Source organism: Trachinotus anak, unplaced genomic scaffold (genome assembly GCF_046630095.1).
Source record: "Trachinotus anak isolate AG129_WGS33_773 ecotype Australia unplaced genomic scaffold, CSIRO_AGI_Tana_v1 ptg000025l, whole genome shotgun sequence".
NCBI lineage: Eukaryota > Metazoa > Chordata > Actinopteri > Carangiformes > Carangidae > Trachinotus > Trachinotus anak.
The window spans coordinates 15,621,477-15,640,886 of NW_027273876.1; the positions used below are offsets into that span (position 1 = coordinate 15,621,477).

The 19,410-nt window shown below is 39.8% G+C and overlaps 1 protein-coding gene across 1 annotated transcript; it reads right to left on the reverse strand.

Annotated features, from left to right (window-relative positions):
* Positions 1 to 812: 812 nt before the first annotated feature.
* On the reverse strand, positions 813 to 16,127 carry gucy2cb (guanylate cyclase 2Cb). Its single transcript, XM_071463043.1, has 27 exons — positions 15,605 to 16,127; positions 14,604 to 14,716; positions 13,852 to 13,919; positions 13,385 to 13,600; positions 13,012 to 13,133; positions 12,428 to 12,530; positions 11,123 to 11,234; positions 10,719 to 10,860; positions 10,005 to 10,087; positions 9,765 to 9,873; positions 8,818 to 8,899; positions 8,524 to 8,626; positions 8,273 to 8,332; positions 8,093 to 8,164; positions 7,782 to 7,886; positions 7,571 to 7,657; positions 6,108 to 6,240; positions 5,873 to 6,010; positions 5,424 to 5,500; positions 5,245 to 5,336; positions 4,921 to 5,079; positions 4,446 to 4,638; positions 4,188 to 4,362; positions 3,796 to 3,894; positions 3,471 to 3,565; positions 3,251 to 3,327; positions 813 to 2,816 (listed from the first exon to the last, which is right to left on the reverse strand). The coding sequence occupies exons 1-27, from the start codon at positions 15,804 to 15,806 to the stop codon at positions 2,609 to 2,611; spliced, it is 3,225 nt and encodes a 1,074-aa protein (XP_071319144.1). The 5' UTR covers positions 15,807 to 16,127; the 3' UTR covers positions 813 to 2,608.
* Between the last annotated feature and the right edge of the window lie 3,283 nt (positions 16,128 to 19,410).

The following is a 19,410-nucleotide window of genomic DNA, read 5'->3' on the forward strand; positions in this document are numbered from 1 at the left end:
TAAATTTCTTCACGTACATATTTGTTCTGAGAATTTTATTTTTCATTAGATGTTCAAGGAGAGATAGAGAAAGTACACACACTGAACATGGCGTATTGCTGTTTGAAGCAGCGTTTGTAGAATGTTTCAGCTGTTTTGTATAAAATGTCATGCCTTTTTTATATGTTTTTGTCTAATTTATTCTTGGGGGTTTTGCTTTTATGTTTTTTTTTTTGTTTGTTTTTTGAATGTTACACAGTAAAAAGAATTTGGGCTTTTTTTATTGGGGGAGGGTGTTGATGTCATCTTTGGGTGACCTTTGCTTTTTTTTCTACTTGAAATCTAGCTTTTATGTTTCACTGACCTGATGATCTTCAACATTATATAGAAATACATTCATCAGGTTTATTGAATATGCTAGGTTTTGGTTTTAGTTTTAGTTCATATAAATGCTGTTGAACTGATGTTAACCCAAGAATAGTTAAGAGCTTTCCTATCAAATGAAAATGTGTCACCATTAGGTCAGTTTTATAAACCTCAATTAGCATTTCCAGTCACCTTGTTTGGTTTACTGGATTCACGCTGAATTATTCATTTGTACACTATTTGATGAATGGTTTCTGCTGTACAATAGTGTGTTTTCACATGGTATTTGATGTGTAAAAGTCTGCATTGTAGTCCTCTTTTATTATTCTGTGCAAAAAAAAAACATCTGTCAACAGAAAAACATCTTTATCAGATGCTGGATTTTCTGTTTTCTGCTGTCCATAATCTGTCATGTCTGTAAACATAAAACAAAACAATGTGACACATGAATTGTAAGGCCTCAGATAAACCTGTACAGGCTTCAAGAAACAATGTGTTTAATTCAATTGTATCTCATCAGGACCTGAACAACATACAACATCTTAAACAATGTGACTGAACTTTTTTTCTTTCTTTTTTTTTCTTTTTCTTTTTTTTTTTACATAATGTAAATGAATGTCACCATTCTCAACAAAAATAAAACTTTGTCCTTTGCTTTAAAATACAGATTTGAAACTTGTTTTTTGGAGACAGACATTACCATCATGACCTGATTATGCTCAGCTCACATGTTATTGTACTCTGCTAAGACAGCCAGTGCAGTAGTTTCCTCCCTGAACTTCCTCAGTTTAATCTTTGACATCAGCAGCCAGTGCTCAGTTGGAGATTCATGTCAAAGGAAATCCTCCTTAAAAATGCATGTAAAGTTCCTACTGCAAAAATAAAGGAACATGTTATATCAGCTACAATACACCTGTAGATTTGAACTAGAGTTCATGATTATTGATTAAATTGCTAAGTTAATTGCGTAATTAGTACTGTCACTGCAGTCAGTTGTGTTGTATACTGTTACTTCTGCTACAGTTAGGCTACAGCTACATTCAGAAAGTGCTCAAACCCCTTCAATTTTTTCACATTTTGTTATGTTGCAGCCATATGCTAAAATCCAATGCTGTGACATTTAGCTCAGGTGCCTCCTGTTTCTCTTGATCATCTTTGAGACGTTTCTACACCTTCATTAGAATCTTGTGCTAAATTCAGCTGATCGGACATGATTTGTGTCTAAAGGTCTCACAGCTGACAATACCAAGCCATTATTAGGAAGGAGCTGCCTGCAGAGCTCAGAGACGAGACTGTGATGAGGCACAGATCCGAGGAAGGGGGGGAAAAAAACTGCAGGATCTCTGGAGCTCAGCCAGATCGACCATTGGGTTCTTGGCCACCACTCTTACCAAAGCCCTTCTCACATATTTGTTCAGTTTGGCCGGATGGCCAGCTCCAGGAAGAGTCCCGGTTTTTCCCAAATTCTTCCATTTAAGAATTATGGAAGCTGCTGTGCCCTCGGGAACCTTCAATGCAGCAAGAATTAATTTTTTGATTTTGGTATTAAGCTGCAACACGAAAAACAAAATGGTCCGAACACTCTCCCAATGCACTGTACGTGTAATTTTTGTCCTTATTGTTCTTCTGCTTAAAAAAGACACACTCACCATTCCCTTCCAAAGATGTGAAAGTCATATTGACCAAGATCCTTTAGGCTCTTTTAGACCAAGCTGTAAATAAATTACACACTTAAACAATTTAATGTACCTCTGTAAATGACAAGAATATGCAGAGGAAAGGTCCATATGTAGAAGAACTTGTTTGAATGTAGTTTGGATGAGTCTGAATTCATAACAAACAGGCTCCATCTCTGTTTGACTCCCTGTTATCTCTGCTTGCCGCTGCACTTTTAGCTCAGGGTTCAATTAAGAGCACAAAAAGTAAAAGGGAGGAAGTTATAATTTCTAAATAGAAATTTTGTCTGCAGCATATCAGAAATACATCCAGAAAAAAACAAACAAACAAGCACATTTCACATTGTTGTCCCTCTTATGGAACACGAACCAACAATGAGAGGACTTAATGACAAATCTATCGTACTGAGACTCCCTGGTCTTACACAGGGCACTTGTTTTGTGCATTATTTTGTACATATATGTGTTTTAGATTGTTTAACACCTGGTAAAAGTTAGTTGTGTACAGTCCTTTCCTCTCTGCCTCTGCCTGCTGGTTTGTCTCTCACTCTTTCTCAGTAGTGTAACAACACCCAGTCAGGTTTGTCCTACAGGAAGGTGCTGAGGGTGTTATCGACAGTGGCCATTTGCAGGTACTCAGGATGTTCGCTTTCAGACTCCACCTCTGATTCTTGATCCTTGTCGTCCCCCGTCTTCTGACGTGGCTTCTTCCTCCGGACAGACCCTCGAGAGCGGTGCTCCAGACACATCAGGATCATGTGGGCGAGGTCCTGCTGCAGACGCTGGAAGTTCTCTCTGGAAAATCAGGAAGCAGCAGATATATATAACAGAGAACCAGGACGAATTAAATTAGATTTAAGGATCTGATCAAGCTAAACGTACAGCAGAATACCAAATGCATGTGTTTATATACAATTGTAAGTCTATATGTACATATTCAGGTCAACTCAAATTAATTTCATACAAACCCAGGTAAACCCTGTTAAAGGAATAGTTCAACATTTTGGAAAATACTCATTATTATTAAATATAAAGCTACCATCAGCTACCTTTTAGCTTAGCTTAGCATAAAGACTGGAAGTGGAAAAACAGTTAGCCTTGCTCTGTCCAAGGGTAAAAAAAATTACCTACTTGCACATCTAAAACTAAATAATTAGGAAATAAAATTTCCTTTCTTTCTTTCTCTTTTTTTTTTGTCTTTGTCTTATTTGCACAGATTGTTTGCTTACGTTGTGGGTGGAGTTGGAAGGTCGTAGTCTTTGCCAGTTTCACCTGTTAACCAGTATGTTGTCTCTGTGCCTTTGCCCTTAGAAAATGAACCCACACACGTATGATCATTAGGATCAGTGTGTGGCTGTGAAGGCAGACATCCAACACTGTACTGCAAACTTATTTCAAAATGGTTCATTTTGCCAACATGTTTGGTAAAGTCCATGAATGACTCTTTACCTTCAGATATGTTTCTCCCCTCATCTCATATTCAAAGTTGCAGTCCGTCCTCTGCAGGATGTTTATAGTGGGCTGACTGACGTGGATGCGCAGGGCTGGAGGATATTACAAGATAAAACAACATCCATCCCTTTAATTTTTTTTTTTTATTAACCCACGTATTCAATAAAACAATAATTCAATAAAATACAATCAAATTAAAATTAAACGTATTCAATTAGCTTGACTGATGGCTTCTCTAATTGCACTAGAGCAATGTGCAAAGCAATGCTAATGTAACAAACTAGATCATTTGTTACCATTCAACAGATATTTTTCCACTCACGATGTCCTGTTGACTCCATACGAGATGCTGTGTTGACTGTGTCTCCAAATAAACAATATCTGGGCATCTTAATCCCGACAACACCTGCCGCACAGGGACCTGGACACATACGCAGACACACAAGTAACACGTCAGTTTTCCATCATAGACTACAACTGTTTATAAGGTTAAGAACGGAGTGGAAAGATCAAATGGAGGTGAATCAATGCACTTCACGACCAGTGACCTTTTAAGCAGTTTAACAGTGGCCTTGCACTCCTCGCATCCAATTTTCATTTAAAGATCAAGTCGTCTTGGCTCTTGAGTGTTTAGTTCCACTTACAAAAGCTGTGAACATTTTCATTGGAAGATTGAGCAATAACAAGCACATCCCTGGATTCTGTGCAGTCTACCTGAGTGTATGCCGATGCGTATCCACACAGGGATGCCAGGAAGGTGTCTGAGCTGGAAGGTACCCATGAATGCCAAGATGTCCAGCGCCATGCAGCAGATATCCACCGCGTGCCTGTTTCCATTTCTCTTGGGCAGCCCGGAGGCCACCATGTAGGCATCACCTATTGTCTCCACCTGAGGACACATGGGCGAAATGCTGATGTCTGTGGCCTGTGCCGTCTGTTGAGCTGTCTACTGGATTTCACCCCTGTCTATACCTTGTATACATCGTGGTGGTCGACAATGCTGTCAAAGCCCTTGTAGATGTCGTTGAGCATGTCCACGACTTCCATTGGTGTGCTGTACTGGCACAGAGTGGTGAAACCAACTATGTCACTGAAATATATTGTCACCTCCTCGTACAGCTCTGGCTCCACCACCCCAGTCTCCTTCAGGCTTTTCACCACCGGGCTACACACAGAGAAACGTGCATAGACAGATGAGACAGGAAGCTAATGGTTTTCAACCTTTCTTTTCAGATTAACCCTCACACTGACATGATCCATCAAAAGCATTGTTTACACAGTACTTGAAACTAACTACATGAACCATTTGTCCATTACTTTTAGCTGTTGTGTGTTTGCATCCATGAACCAAAACGAATCCTCTGCCAGTGGCACACGTATAATTTTGGTATCTGTGTTCTCCGGTCACTGTCTTAAAACTGTGGCACGCTTCTTAAAAAACACAAACCCAGGAAGCAGCATGAAGTTGAGGCAGTCGGCCCTGTCCCGCTCAGCTTTGTAGAGAGCCGTTCTCTCCTCCACCAGGTACTCCAGGTTTCTGGAGTACATCTGCAGCCGTCTGATCATGTTATCCATGTAGCTCTCATTGTCCTGGTTATGGATTTTACTGGAGGACAAGGGAAGGAACAGGCAATCGGGAAATACGGAAAGGAAAGGAAGGGGAAACCATTCACAATCACTAACAGTAACTATAAATATGTAATCAGTTTGTCAGAGCGTCTATATGCTTCATGTGTCCACATACACTCATCAAAGAGATAAAAATAATTACCTTATGATTTTTCCCAGATAGTTTTCTACCTTCTTAAAGTCAGGTCTTTTTTCTGGATCCTCATCCCAGCAGCATTTTATCAACATATAAACCTAAGAGACACACAGCTTTAAAGACATATCAGACAATACAAAAACGCAACCGTAGATCAGGTTGACAAGCAAAAGTCAATAATTCACCTCTGCTTCTTTCTCTGTGGCCGTTTCAAAGTTAAGATCAGGTCTAAAGTAGGACATGATGACCCTGGACAGCTTTTCTGTTCGAAAGAAGACAGATATTAATTCCCCATAAAATCACTGATGGTACTAATCAGTGTGTGTGTGTGTGTGTGTGTGTCAATACACAACACTGGTAATGCTTCTTGCATCGACTTTAAACACAGCAGACACCTGTTTGTAGTTGTTTCAGGTGACTTAATTGTCAAAGTCTCTGAAACTGATTCATCAACTCCTGCAGGTGAAAAATGTTTGTATTTGTATTTGTATTTATATGTTTGTATGTGAGTGTGGGGGCTTCAGTTTAGACAGTGGTTGTGTTGTGTTGTGCTGTGCTGTGCTGTGCTGTGCTGTGCTGTGCTGTGCTGTGCTGTGCTGTGCTGTGTTGTGTTGTGTTGTGTTGTGTGTTACACCTGCTCGGTCTGAGCAGCACACAGTGTAGAAGGTGCTCTTTCTGAGAACAATCTCCTGAGAGATGATGGCAAAACTGTAGACGTCTCCTTTCTGAGAGGTGCCATGTTTCCTCAGGTGCTCCGGAGCTGTCCACAGGTCTACGGGGAGGAAGAGGGGAAAGGAGAATGTAGAAAAGTGAAGGAAACATGACTCAGTGAGGGAGGAGTGCTAGACACACAGCAGCTGCGGTTTTACCTGTGCCAGGGCTGAGAAAGCTGTTGCAACCAAAGTCTGTTATCTTCACCACCATGCGATTGTCCACCACACAGTTGGTGGACTTGAGGCGACCGTGTACCTGGATGTCACTGGCGTGGAGGTAGGACATGCCCTGCACAGAGGATTCACACACAAGAGTCACTTAACATGAGACTGGAGCAGACACATGCTCCAGTGGAGGAGGTGATGAGCAGATTTACAGTAAATCAAGGAGGCAATAGGTCATCTGTGATGTTTATCGACCTCTAGTGGCAACCGGGGGAACTGCAACTGCAATAATTCTTGTTGGTGAATGTGTTTATCATTCAGTTCGGTTTTATTAGACATTAAGTAGGTTAACACAGGGTCAACTGTACAGTGAAATGAAAACAGGTCATCTCAGCAATAAAAGCATTAGTCATATAAGATGTAGATTATAAGAAATCAAATGAAGATGCACTGAGATAATTAAAATATAACACTGTATACATATATGAAAATTTGAATTTATGTAGAAAAGTAAAAGTGGAAGATGTCCTGAAAGACTGGGAATCTGTTGCCTCCACCACTTGGCAGAGCAGTTGCTATACCAGTCTGTGATGCAGTAGTAAGCAAGATCTCAGTGCTACACAAAGTCCACAGCCCTGTGCTACGCATGTGTTGAGGATGAGTGAGGAGGAAGTTGGAAGTTGTCAGGAAGTTGAATATCCATTTGCAAATGGCGGTCACTCAAAGCGGCATGGCATCAATTATGTGTAACTTTAAGCCTTAATAAAATTTAAATGGTTGAGTTATATAAAAATTAATCACCACGTACAGTTGTCATGACGGTGGAAAATAACCGTTTTTTGTACCAAGCTGTAAACATGTTTATTTGTGCTTTGGTATTTTAACATGGGAGTCTATGGGGAATGACTCACTTTTGAAATCAGCCTCAAGTGGCCATTCGAGAAACTGCAGTTACTGCAGCTCACTAATTAAAGGATTATATCTTGTGTGTTTGATCTTAAAAAAAAGTGTAAAAACAATGCACAACAAATAAGTCTATTTTCCAAAATGTGGAACTGTACCTTTAAGAAAAGATAAAAGTGCCCAAATTCCAGGTTAAGAAAAGTAGCAACTGGTAATAAGTAACTGATTATAAACATTTAAAAATTAATCAAATGTGATAGTTTTAACCAAAAAAATGATCAGAGTGCTGTGATTTTATCTATTGATTAGTGGTCTTGCATAAAGTTCCTGTATGTCTGATACATGAGATTGTTTGTTGTCTCCAGGGCAAACCGTAAGTTGCGTATGATGCAATAACACGTCAGACGTGCATCTGTGTTGAGCTGAACATATGGTCCTTAGACCTGCTCTTCAGTCACTCATAAACCATGTGCCATACTCTGCATGGAATATGGTACTTCAGAATAACATAATGTGTTGTTTATCAGCAGAGCCAACAGTTTCCGTCTCACCTTGGCGATATCGTACATGACGGAGATCTTGAACTCCAAGTCCATAAAGGTCTCCTCTGGGTATGAAATCTTGTCATTCAGCACATACTGGAAGAGGACAGGGACAGAGGACATGATGTAGTCTCTAGCTACTGACTTGTCAATCAAAATAGTGATTTGATTTGGGCAAACTGAGCTGGACTTAAGCTGAATGTGTGCATGCCATACGTACCCTGAGCGACCCCCTCTCTCCATACTCAAACACTCCAAACACGCCCTCATCAAACTTCACTGTGCCATAAAACTTTGTGAGGTTGTAATAGTCAATATGGAGGAGCTGCAGAGAAAAGGTTAAAAAAAACAGAGATAGCACATTGGCAGACTAGGACAAATATTAACAAAGAGGACAGGTAATAAAAACCTAAAGACATGAAATCAATGTGTGTGTGTGTGTGTGTGTGTGTGTATGTGTATGTGTTTGTGTGTGTGTGTGTGTTTGTGTGTGTGTGTGTGTGTGTGTGTGTGCGTGTGTGTGTGTCTTACTGCGTTAAGTTCTATCTTCTGGGTTTCATTGAAGTTCCCGTCTGAGTGCTTCAGCTCCTTCAAAATCAAAATCTGAAAATGTTGCAGCGGAACCAATCAAATTATATCCACGTGCTCAGCACAGTGCAAAAAATATGTTGATCAATCTGACAACTGCTGCAGGGCGTTGTGTCCAGCTACCTTCTTATCATAGACTGCACGGCGGATCTTGAAATTCTTGTTTTTCCTCTCATCTTCAATCTGGTAGGGGCAGATGAAGGACATTTTAACAGAGCCCTATGTCCAAACTCTTTTTTAAATCTATGCTCTTGTGTATTCATGATCTAGAACAAGGTAAGCACTTTTAAGAGAAAAAAAAGTGGTTAAAATTGTGTTGAAAGCTGCAGAAGATGTACGTTTTGGGATGTGCTTCAGGTTTACACTTCATTCACCTTGAGAGAGACGACATTGAGTTCATTTTCCTCCAGCAGTGTGACGAGAGCAGAGGGGATGTGTGACCAGCGCTTCCTGAGCAGACGGTCTCTCCTGTTCTGTCTACACATGTGGGAAAAATAGGTGGAAATTTAAGGAGAGCTGTTGTGATTTAAGTTTGAAATTCTGTAAGTATTTATACCCATAAATGTAATCTGAAATAACTGTCAAAATGTTTCACATTTCATATGAATAATGAGCCTGTGTAGATCAACTACAGTCCCCATGATTCTTAGACATGGACTATCACTCACCTGTAGAAAATGAAGGCGATGGTGGCCACCACAACCACTGTGACAGCCAACACGATGACAATGACGTTGTAAGGTGCTGGGCCTGAAGGAATGAGGACAAAATAAAAAGAACAAACTGTGTTTCAATCCACAGTTCGCAGCTGCTGACTCATCCAGGGCAATGTACATTTATAGCAGCCATAATGTTCAGGTCTCTGTCTGGAAGGATGTGAAGTAGCAGGAAGCAGAGAATGTTCTTCATGTGCCACAAATAAAGGGAAGAAAATAGTGTGACTCAGTGCGACTATCCTCCATGCAAAATATAAAATGCAGCATTATTTCAGACAGCACTCTATAGGAAGTTACTTTACAGGTTGACTGGCATCAGCTGTCTCATATATGTGTAAAAATCACTCCGTTGTTAGTAACATCCAGTCATTTTCATGCTGCTGCACAGTGCAGACATTACTCCCTGACTGCACCGCCACTATTTCTTCAACTTCCGCTCCTTCCACCACCCCGACCTCCGCCTAATGTGGTGTTTGTGTTTTGGTGAAAAACACTGAATTTAAGCATAACTTTTGTTTGATTAGAAGAAAAGTTCACAAGGCACCTTTACCCATGACCAGTAGTCTGGTATAAATGGCCAAATATGCTGCTCAGGACTTGACATTTCCCTGATAATAGAATATCCAAACTGATTTTGAATCCAAAAAGACAAACTGCTGAACTGCTGAACTGCCTGAACCTCTGAGATAAAGTATGCAACTTAAATCCAGACAGATTTGAGTGGCATAAGTCTCTTTTACAGTATTTAGACAATTCAGACGTCTCCTTAGAGACACACATCTTGAGTTCAATCTCAAATTAGTCTCAAACAGTCACTTACATTGTCACCAGGTATGTAATGTGTCTGCTGGTGCACTTGTATGTGTGTGTGTTTGTGTGTGTGTGTGTTTTAGCTTTACTTGTATCTGGTTTGAAATTAGGAAGTCTTTTTCCCCAGATGAAGGAAGGATCTGTCTCAACCACTTCAGTTTGGTTGGTCTCAGTGTCGAATATGAATAAAATACGATACTGTGAATCACATGAGAACAGGAAATTACACACGTCAACATAAAACACTGTAAAACACTATACAGATGTGAGAGATTCAGCCTAGGAGGCTGACAACATAGTTTTTCTTAATTAACACAGGAATAGAGTACCTTGTTGTCATTGGTGGTATAAATGATTGAGAGATTCACATCTCTGTCTCCATGCTTGTCCAGCTTGTAGTTTCCAGCAGATCCTGAGCAGAATCATAGAAACATCTTTACACAGCAGAAATCACAATAATAACAATAATAATGTTATTTATAGAGCATCTTTGAAACCACAAAGTGTTAACAGCAATAAATCAAAAACCTGAATTATAAAACAAGATAAATAATGAAAACAATTACAACAAATGAATGAACAGCTTCTCTTTGAGTGTGCCTCTCAGTCACACGCTCTCACTTAGTTACACACAAGCTACTCCCAGCTTCAGCCTGCAGGCTATAACACCTAATCTCTTCATCATGTCAATGGAAGACACAAATAAGTGACAGCAGTCGACAGCCTCCATCTGTGAGAGCTCAGTGATCAGCGTCAACGCTCAGAGCTGCTCGAGGCCGCTGAGGTCATGCCAGCAGTATTTCTCAGGGAATTTGGGCGCTCAAGTAATCCGTGAGTTTAATTCTACAATTACAACTTTGCAGAATTGAGGTGTTTTATATATTTGAAATTGTTATACTTAGATTTACAGTGACAACTTTTAGGCTGTTTTTAGACACAGCAGAAGTTTTTGACCAGAAATGACTTATTCAGCATTTAAATGTTTAAATGCAACTTTTCTTTCCTCTCTCCTTTCCTCCGACTGTCTCTTCCTCCTTCCTTACCATTAAAGGAGGTGTTCCTGAAGTAATTCACACTGACATACTCCATCTGCTGAATCTCCGACTGAGGCTTTCTAGCAATCTCCCTCATCACCTCGCCTGTCAGCAGCACCGCATCATGATACGCCGCCATGTAGTCGTTCATCTGCAGAGAAGGAGAGACAAGCAGGTTCATGACTGAAACCGTTTCCCGGATCAAGTCCCATTGAGACAATGTTGAAACACTGCACTGTAGATTATTCAGAGTAACAGGATCACTGATGCGGACTGTGATGAAGACTCAAGGAATTCACTGCACCTGGCCAAGAAATAGTCCCTGTAAAAGTCATCTCTTCAAATGTCATACAATTTATTTACACAGCAGAACCAGGAGGGAAACAGATGATTCATTTAACCTGTGCGCTCACCGTGTTTTCGTCCGTGTCTGTGTTTATGGTGTAGTGTCTGGTGTTTGGCATCGTCAGCACCAGTACGTTCTTCATGGCCGGCAGTGATGTTGTGTTGGTGTAGTATTTATCACTGTAAAGAGAAGGTGGGACAGACACTCTTTAAAAAAATGCTCTACATGCAGCATCTGTACAGGAATCTTTCATTCCCACAATAATATAATTACTGTAACTCCCTGACTGAGTGTCTGAAGCTGGCAGATTTGACCAAATATTTGAATCACTTATTATTATTATTGTTGTTGTTGTTGTTATTGTTGTTGTTGTTGTTGTTGTTGTTGTTGTTGTTGTTGTTGTACAGTTCAATACAGTAAAAGTCAAAGAGATAAATAACAAACAAATGGAGAAAATCAATATAAATTAATTATAACATTAGCAATGATTAACATCATTAGCATTAGAATAGAGATAAATAGTGGACGTTACAATAATACAATTGAACCTTTGCAGTTGTACTACTACCACTACCAGTACTACTACTAGTACTAGAACTAGTACTACTACTAGTGCTAGCACTAAACTGGAAGTCTCAACTATTTCAGCCATGTAGGCTGTCCTTTAGCATTAGCCATTAGTTAATATTAGTTACTTTTAGCTAACATATTCAACCTTAATCCTCTGCCATTAGCTGTTGGCTAATATTTGATCTATTTATCTATTTGTTTTAGCTATCCATTTGAACCATGCCCCTTTTTATCTTCCTTTTATCTGTTTATCTTTCAGCTTACAATTTTAACCATCTCCTTTTAGCTATTTCAAACATTTACCAATTATGTTTAGCTAACTATTTAACCAGTTTATTCATTACTGTCGTCCACTGTATCTATTTCACTCATTCATTTTTGTAACTGTTTCTTGCTTGTTTGTTGCTTGTTTGCAAACTATTCAACAATCTTAGTCCCAACTTGTTGTGTTCAAGTGTTACACAGTAGTTGCCTCAATTATAGATATGTTTTTTAATCAAATCTAAATTTCAGTTTTTTATAAAATGACTTCACAGGAACCCACTGCCCACTGTCATATAAACCGCTTGGATGCAAGTTCCCCTGGTTGGGAATCACTGCTGTTTGACAAACAGAAGAATGTGGGAATATACAGAACCATTTATGAAGCTGAAGCAGTTCTACAGCACAATAAGTAAAAACATGACTAAAGAATAGACACATGAAGAAAAGTACCATAACAAAAGAGAGGGACAACAAGAGATATTAAGACAACTGAAAATTACAGATGGGAGAAGAGATTAAATGAATAAAGAGCACTGACTTGTAAAGATCAATAAGGACGAAGAGATTATTGCTGCTGTCTGCGTCTGTGGAGCCATTTTTCACCTCCACTAAGTCCATAGGTGATCCACACATGATGAACACTGCAAACAGAAAACACAACAAAGGTGGCCTTGGTGGAAGGTAAACCCCCTGCTTAACTCTCTTGCTCTGATTTTGATCTAAATTTCTGCTTCAACCTTGAAATCAGTTAATACCAAAACCAAAATGCCCTCTTTTATGGCTGCATCAACATTAAACAAGAATGATGGCTTTTGCCAGAGGTCCTTGACACATAATTTGGTCTTTGTCCATTTATCAACGTCTGGAAGTCAAACTTTAGAAATGTTTTTAAAGGTGTACACTCTTGTATATGTAACCATTAAAAACTGCTGCTATGCTCATGTTGTCATTGTGTGGTGAAGCAGGGATAAAAAAATAAAATACCCAACCTTAAGAGCATAGACCTACTTTGTGACAGCTTGTAAAACCTTGCAAGAATGTACAGTGATTAAATGCATTTCTGACACAGTTTAATAGTCATAACAGACAAGAAGATATGTGTTGTACGTAAAGAACACTCACAGTTGCTTGTCCTGTTTTGGGGTGATTGAAGTACTGCTCTCAACTCTTCTGGTTTGCGCAGCACTGTTCTCGTGATATTTTTGGAAAACTTGCTTGAGCCTGCATCCAATGCATTTATATACCTGTAAAAGAAAATGACTTAGAGGTCCTAATAAAAACAGATTGTTTTTATTTTAAACACAAGCCATAAACCATCTAACTCCCTCATCGGCTGCTCAAATTTCAAATTGGTTCATTGTAGTTTCAATGTGAATGTTTTGGATTACCTTTGAATATCGAATATTTACATTTTCACATTTTGTGGACTGTATATATGCCTATGTTGACTCACAAAAGTGGGTTTTTCTTTGAGGACACCTCCTTGGTGACTCACCAAAAGCAGTCCTCAGTGTTGGTCTGTTTCTTGTAAACATAAGCTGTCTCCCACTCAGGTTTGAGCTTGTTGTTGACTTTCCAGAAGTGAATGAAGAAGTCTGAGATCTTGCGTGCCGGTGGCAGGAGGCGCTGCAGGTTGAGCGTGTAGTCGCAGGACATGCCAAAGCTTCCTGCCGAAATGATGGGTGTACGGAGCTTCAGTCCCTTTTCCGCACTGTCAGAGAGAGAAAGAAAGAGGGAAATGGACGAAAGACAGACAATGACATCTACATGGAGGGAAAAAGGGTAATGGCGGGGTCATGCTGACATGTCCTCTACAAAACTACCTAAAAAATATGAGCAGAGTCCACATGCACAATACTGTAACATTAATATGTTAAACCCTGTGTGGAAATGTAAAGTGTGTTTTCTCTGATTTATCTGGACTAGTGTGGACACAACCTTGGGAAAAAAAACAGCACTTACTCAACCATTGGGAAGGTGGCGTAGGTGCAGGTGGGCCCGAGCACAGCACATCCCAGGTTACCTGAATTCTGCCAGAGAAAACAACCAAAAACAACTGTCTGTCTGTCTGTCTGTCTGTCTGTCTGTCTGTCTGTCTGTCTGTCAGTGTGACACATTTTGGGAGTACAGCTCATTTAGCTGAGGTGAGGAGCACTGGTGGACTTGTTATTAATTACTACAACTATAATAACCCCCCTTCCTGCTTAGCTCTTTATGTCGTGGGATGATGCAGCACTGATCTGCCCCTTGGTTAATATGGGGTATTAATTCTTTGCATTTTTTTCCTCTCCTGTAGTTTGTGCTTCTCCTCTCTCTCTGTCCTCATTCTGCAGGGATCTCTCCAGATTTACCACTTCTCATCATTACTCTTAACCACTGTTATCTATCATTATCATCGATAACACCATTACCTATACAGCTGTTCCTGGTCTCTCTCTCTCTCTCTCTCTCTCTCTCTCTCTCTCTCTCTCTCTCTGTCTGTCTCTCTCTCTCTCTCTCTCTCTCTCTCTGTCTGTCTCTCTCTCTCTCTCTCTCTCTCTTTTACTTGTAAAGTGCCTCGAGATAATGTATATTATGATTTGGCGCAATACAAATAAAATTGAATTGAATTGAATTCTCAAGCTACACACTAAATACTCAGGCAAGTTTAGACATATACGGTAAAAAAGCAAGTATAATGAGCCTAAGGTGGATGTAAAAGTGTAGCTACTCACCACTAGGTTTTTTAGCTCGTCCACTCCCTCACACGCGCTACTCTGGCAGCCTCTTTGTCGATACAAGGTGGTGTTGAACCCGCCAAAGTTGGGCGTAAGATTAAACTTCATACCTTTGTTGTGGTTTGTGGAAACAGAGAAAGGCAGTCAAACATTTCAGCTGCCCCTGGGCCCTGGATGTTCAGTGGCTACGAAAGCTCCATTTTCAATGAGTGTTTATGGTAATTTGGTTAAGTTCATGTGTTTGTGATAATGCACAATATCAGATCAAATTAAAGGGCTTCTGCATTGTTACCTGTCTTGTTCTCAAATTGTACATGGTCCATATTGCTAAGGTATCACAAACAACAGGTGCCCATCACTAGTTTTTGCCCCTGGGCTTGAAGCAGGTTAACCCAGCCATGTCTAAGAGTGCTAAAGCCTCATTAGCATTCCTTTATCATGCCAACCAAAGATCGTGTGCTGAGTAATCATTACACGTGATTGTTTCCTTTTGGTTCATGCTATAATGACCCATTTACAATAATATTATACTGACTTAATGATATCCTATCAGTTATCAGCCCCTGCTTCACTTCCCCTGAAATCCAAGAGATGTCACAATATGTCCAGTATCATTTAGTTGGTGGGTGTTAACATGAAAAACACTGGATAAGCCAGAGGACAAAGAAGAGCTTTAAAACATAATGGGAGATACACACAGCAATATAAGTAAATCGTGTGCAATTGTGTTTGAACGCAACCAGCTATACACACATTAATGTAGACGTATACACACACAGACATTTAGATAATATTATTACTACTGGATGTATCATAGAACAATACAGTATATGTGTATTCTCCATTTTCTTGGACAAATAAATTGTGTCTCAACTTTTTACTTTACATTTACTCTAGATCTAGATATTTACTCTCAGCATGTTATAATAATACAATTTTGAGTCGATAATGCACCATAATTCTGTGATACACATGCAGACAATCTTATGCTGTATTACCTTCTGCAGCGTTGATGGCTGAATCTATGTCTATGGCCTCCAGTATTTCACCTTTCACAAATTTCAGGCTCCAGGGAGACGTCTCATCTTCCAGCAGAATCACATTGATTGTAACCCCTTCCAAACACCGCCTGACGCCTCGACATGGAGCGACAAGAGTCCCCAAGGCACACAGACACAACCACCAGCCACCCAAGCCCATTTTCAGCTCTGAAGTTCCCTGTATTTATATTTTTGAGCTGTTAAGGACAGTCCATGATCAGGTAAAAGCTTTCAGTCGTTGGTTTCTGTTACTTCTCCTGATCCATAGTCCAGTGCCTCTATTGTGCGACAATAAACACTCCAAGAGGATCCTCTAAGCGAACTCCAAAATGAGATGTTGTTTCTTCTACCAGGACCTCACTGAAAGGCGTATTTCACACAAACAATACCCAACAGCCAAGTCTCTTTCTGTTTTCTCCTCTGAGTCGTTCGCCTCTCAGATTCACACTTCCTCCGTTCCTTTATGTGGCCGCTCACCTGCCACATCAAGTTGTTAATATACAACCTTTAAAGACACAGAGGCAGGCCATATAACCTTCTCACCATTGTCACCTGAAGGTCTGCATGAATTACAGTGTTGCAACACAGGCAAACACACAGAGAGCAGATCATAGCTGATTTGAGCTTGTTGGTAACACACACAGATTTTACAATTTAACAATTAACAGTTTGTTTTTGTTTTTGTTTTGTTTTTTTTGCAATTTAACACACACAGATTTTTTAAAAGGAAAATCCCACTAATCGTGATTCTGTGATTCAGGACAGTTCAGTTAACTGGAGTTTTGATGTCAGTGAAATTCACCTGGAACCCCACATCATACCTCTCCAAGGTATCAGCTCCCTCTTAAACAGTCATCATTACAGTATACTGTATAACTGCCACATTAGAAGATACTGAATTATCAAGTTTAATATTTTAAGAGATATTTTAAAGAAATAGTATGACATTTTATTCACCTGGTAACTGAAAAACAAACATTGTCATGGAGAGTCATGGCCACAACATTTTCTCTTGGCTTCACTGTCCCTCGGTCAGCACTGACATTGTGGTAAATATGCTTACTGTTACCAGGACTGTATTAACTTCATCTACTAGGGCTCACGATGGAGGCAGCTCTGGGATGCGTTTCATTTAACTGTGCTTCACTTAACTTAGCACAAACACATGAAGCAGGGAGACACAGCTAGTCTAGTTCAGCACAGGTGACTCCAAAGCCGTAACAGGTGTAAAAAGTGAGAACAAAATATTATGGATTACCGCTCTGATGTTGTAGCTACTTGTTAGCATAATGCTCATTAGCATAGTAAGTGGATCATGTGTGGATCCAGCTGCTCATGAAGATAATGAGCATATGCTAGCAAGCGGTTTAGTGACTGTCAACAGCTGGGCCAAGTCACTGTCCACAGTAGTCACCAGGAGTTCTCTCGATGTTCGGCCTCACACATTTTCATAATTTTGTACAAAATATATATATATGTGTATGTATATATATATATATATATATATATATATATATATATATATATATATATATATATATATATATATATATATATATATATATATATATACATATATATATATACATATGTATATATATATTCACACACACATACACACACACATGATAGCATCAGGCAGTTGCTGCAGATTTGTCGGCTGCACATCCATGATGTGAATCCTGTTCCACCACATCCCAAAGGTGCTCTACTGGACTCAGATCTGGTGACTGTGGAGGCCATTAACAAACCAGTTTGAGATGATTTGAGCTTTGTGACATGGTGCGTTATCCTGCTGGAAGCAGCCATCAGAAGATGGCACACTGTGGTCATAAAGGGATGGACGTGGTCAGCAACGATACTCAGATAGGCTCAGTTGGTACTAAGGGGTCCAAAGTGTGTGTGTGTGTGTGTGTGTATACACTCTAAGATGCTTTTCTACTCACCACAGTTGTAAAGAGTGGTTATCTGAGTTACCATCACCTTTCTGTTCGCTCTAACCAATCTGAACATTCTCCTCTGTCCTCTCTCATCACTTGATATTTTTTTGATATTTTTTGTTTTTCACACCATTCTGGGTAAACTCATTTGATGTGAACAGTAACCGAAGCTCCTGACCTGTATCTGTAGGATTTTATGCACAGGTGTTCCTAATCAAATGCTTGATGAGTGTATTAATTAACTTCACAACCATTTTTGAAATAACATTACTTGGGATATCATTGGGAGAGATGAATGTTTTATTTAATGGGGGAAGCAGTGATTGCTCATAATCTGTATTTAATAATCTTCACCTACTGATATAAAATGAAGTTAAAGGTGAACTGGAAGGAAACTTAATCATAAAGCTTTAAATACTTTATTTTTATGGTGAAATGAGTGTATATTACAACAAATACTGTTAAATCTGAGGCCATTCTGCAAATAGCAATGACAAGAAGGCGCCTGTGTGTATGTGTGAGTGTTTTCACCGTCTGTGTCAGAGAAAGGCAGACGGCAAACACAGACACACAAATTGTAAATTTCTGAAAGACACCCGAGGAAAAGGAAAGCAAGCAGAGAAAACAGAAGAGCAAAGGTTGGTTGGGCCATAAAAGTCACCACAGATAACATCCCCGTGCTGTAAAACCACACACATTTCTGTGATTCCATCCAGGAGCCTTTTTCTACTGTTTATCGGCAGCACGCACCACATCCACACCCTGCAACACAGCCACTGGGGAAGACGTGGTGAAGTAAATTAATCCTGGAGCTAATTATTATCAGCTGAGCGAGCCCTCGTTCAATTAGTACAATCTTTACCTTAATTAAATCTCCAGATGGTTGGTCAACGCAGTCAGTTAGACTGGTGTCAGACTGGTGTCAGACAGTCTGAGCAGCAGTACGTCCACACATGGACTCCACACACACACACACACACACACACACACACATTACATAGACTCGCGTTGATTTCCTGGAGACTTACTCTGACTATAACCACTACTTGCCTAGTCCTAACCTCAACCGCTGATCCCAAAATCAGTTGGGGACACTCCTTTTCTCCCCAATAGGACAGCTGGTCCCCAATTAACTTGTCTTTAGTCTGAAGTTTGTCCCCATTTGTAGCCTATGAGAGAAACAGACCCACATCCACACACACCACACACTCTTTTACACACACACACTCACACACACACTTTAATTAGAGGAATTCATTATCGCCTCATTACTTGGAACAATCACCTTACAGAGGGTATCTCCACCCCCCCTCCTCTGTGTGCATGTGTCTCCCTTCCACACATATGCACATATACACTTGTACTTCTATCTGTGAGGACACTCATTGACATACCTCAACCATCATTACTAAATGCCGAAGGCTAACCTTAACTTAAACTAAATAGCCCTCTGAATTTGTGAGGACCTGCCAAAATGTCCGTGCTTTCCCAAGGTCTAAAACTGGTCCTCACAATAGAAGCACAAGCAAAAGATGGAAGCAGACTTAAAACCCTCAACTTCCCACGCCTCCTCTTCTCAACACAAATATTACTCATCGGTCACATCTGTGACATCAAGGAGACCAACCAGAAACTGGCAGTAAAGGTTATAAACAACTAAAGAAAACCAAAACAAATCAATAAAAATGTGTTTCTCAGTTATTATACAGTCATACATTTTATTTATCGCTGTCGTTTCTGTCCTGAGTGTAATGTTTCACTATTATTATCATCATGATTAACATTTCTTCTTTCTCTTTCTTTCTTTTCTTCTTTTTTTTTTTT

What these genes read in the sequence shown, in the direction of transcription:
- gucy2cb (XM_071463043.1), bottom strand. Translation starts at nt 15,806, where the DNA reads ATGGGCTTGGGTGGCTGGTGGTTGTGTCTGTGTGCCTTGGGGACTCTT. An exon ending in CAGGAACACCTCCTTTAATG is followed by an intron (nt 10,088 to 10,718) that starts GTAAGGAAGGAG and finishes GATTCTGCTCAG; the next exon opens with GATCTGCTGGAAACTACAAG. An exon ending in GGGGAGAAACATATCTGAAG is followed by an intron (nt 3,328 to 3,470) that starts GTAAAGAGTCAT and finishes TCATTTTCTAAG; the next exon opens with GGCAAAGGCACAGAGACAAC.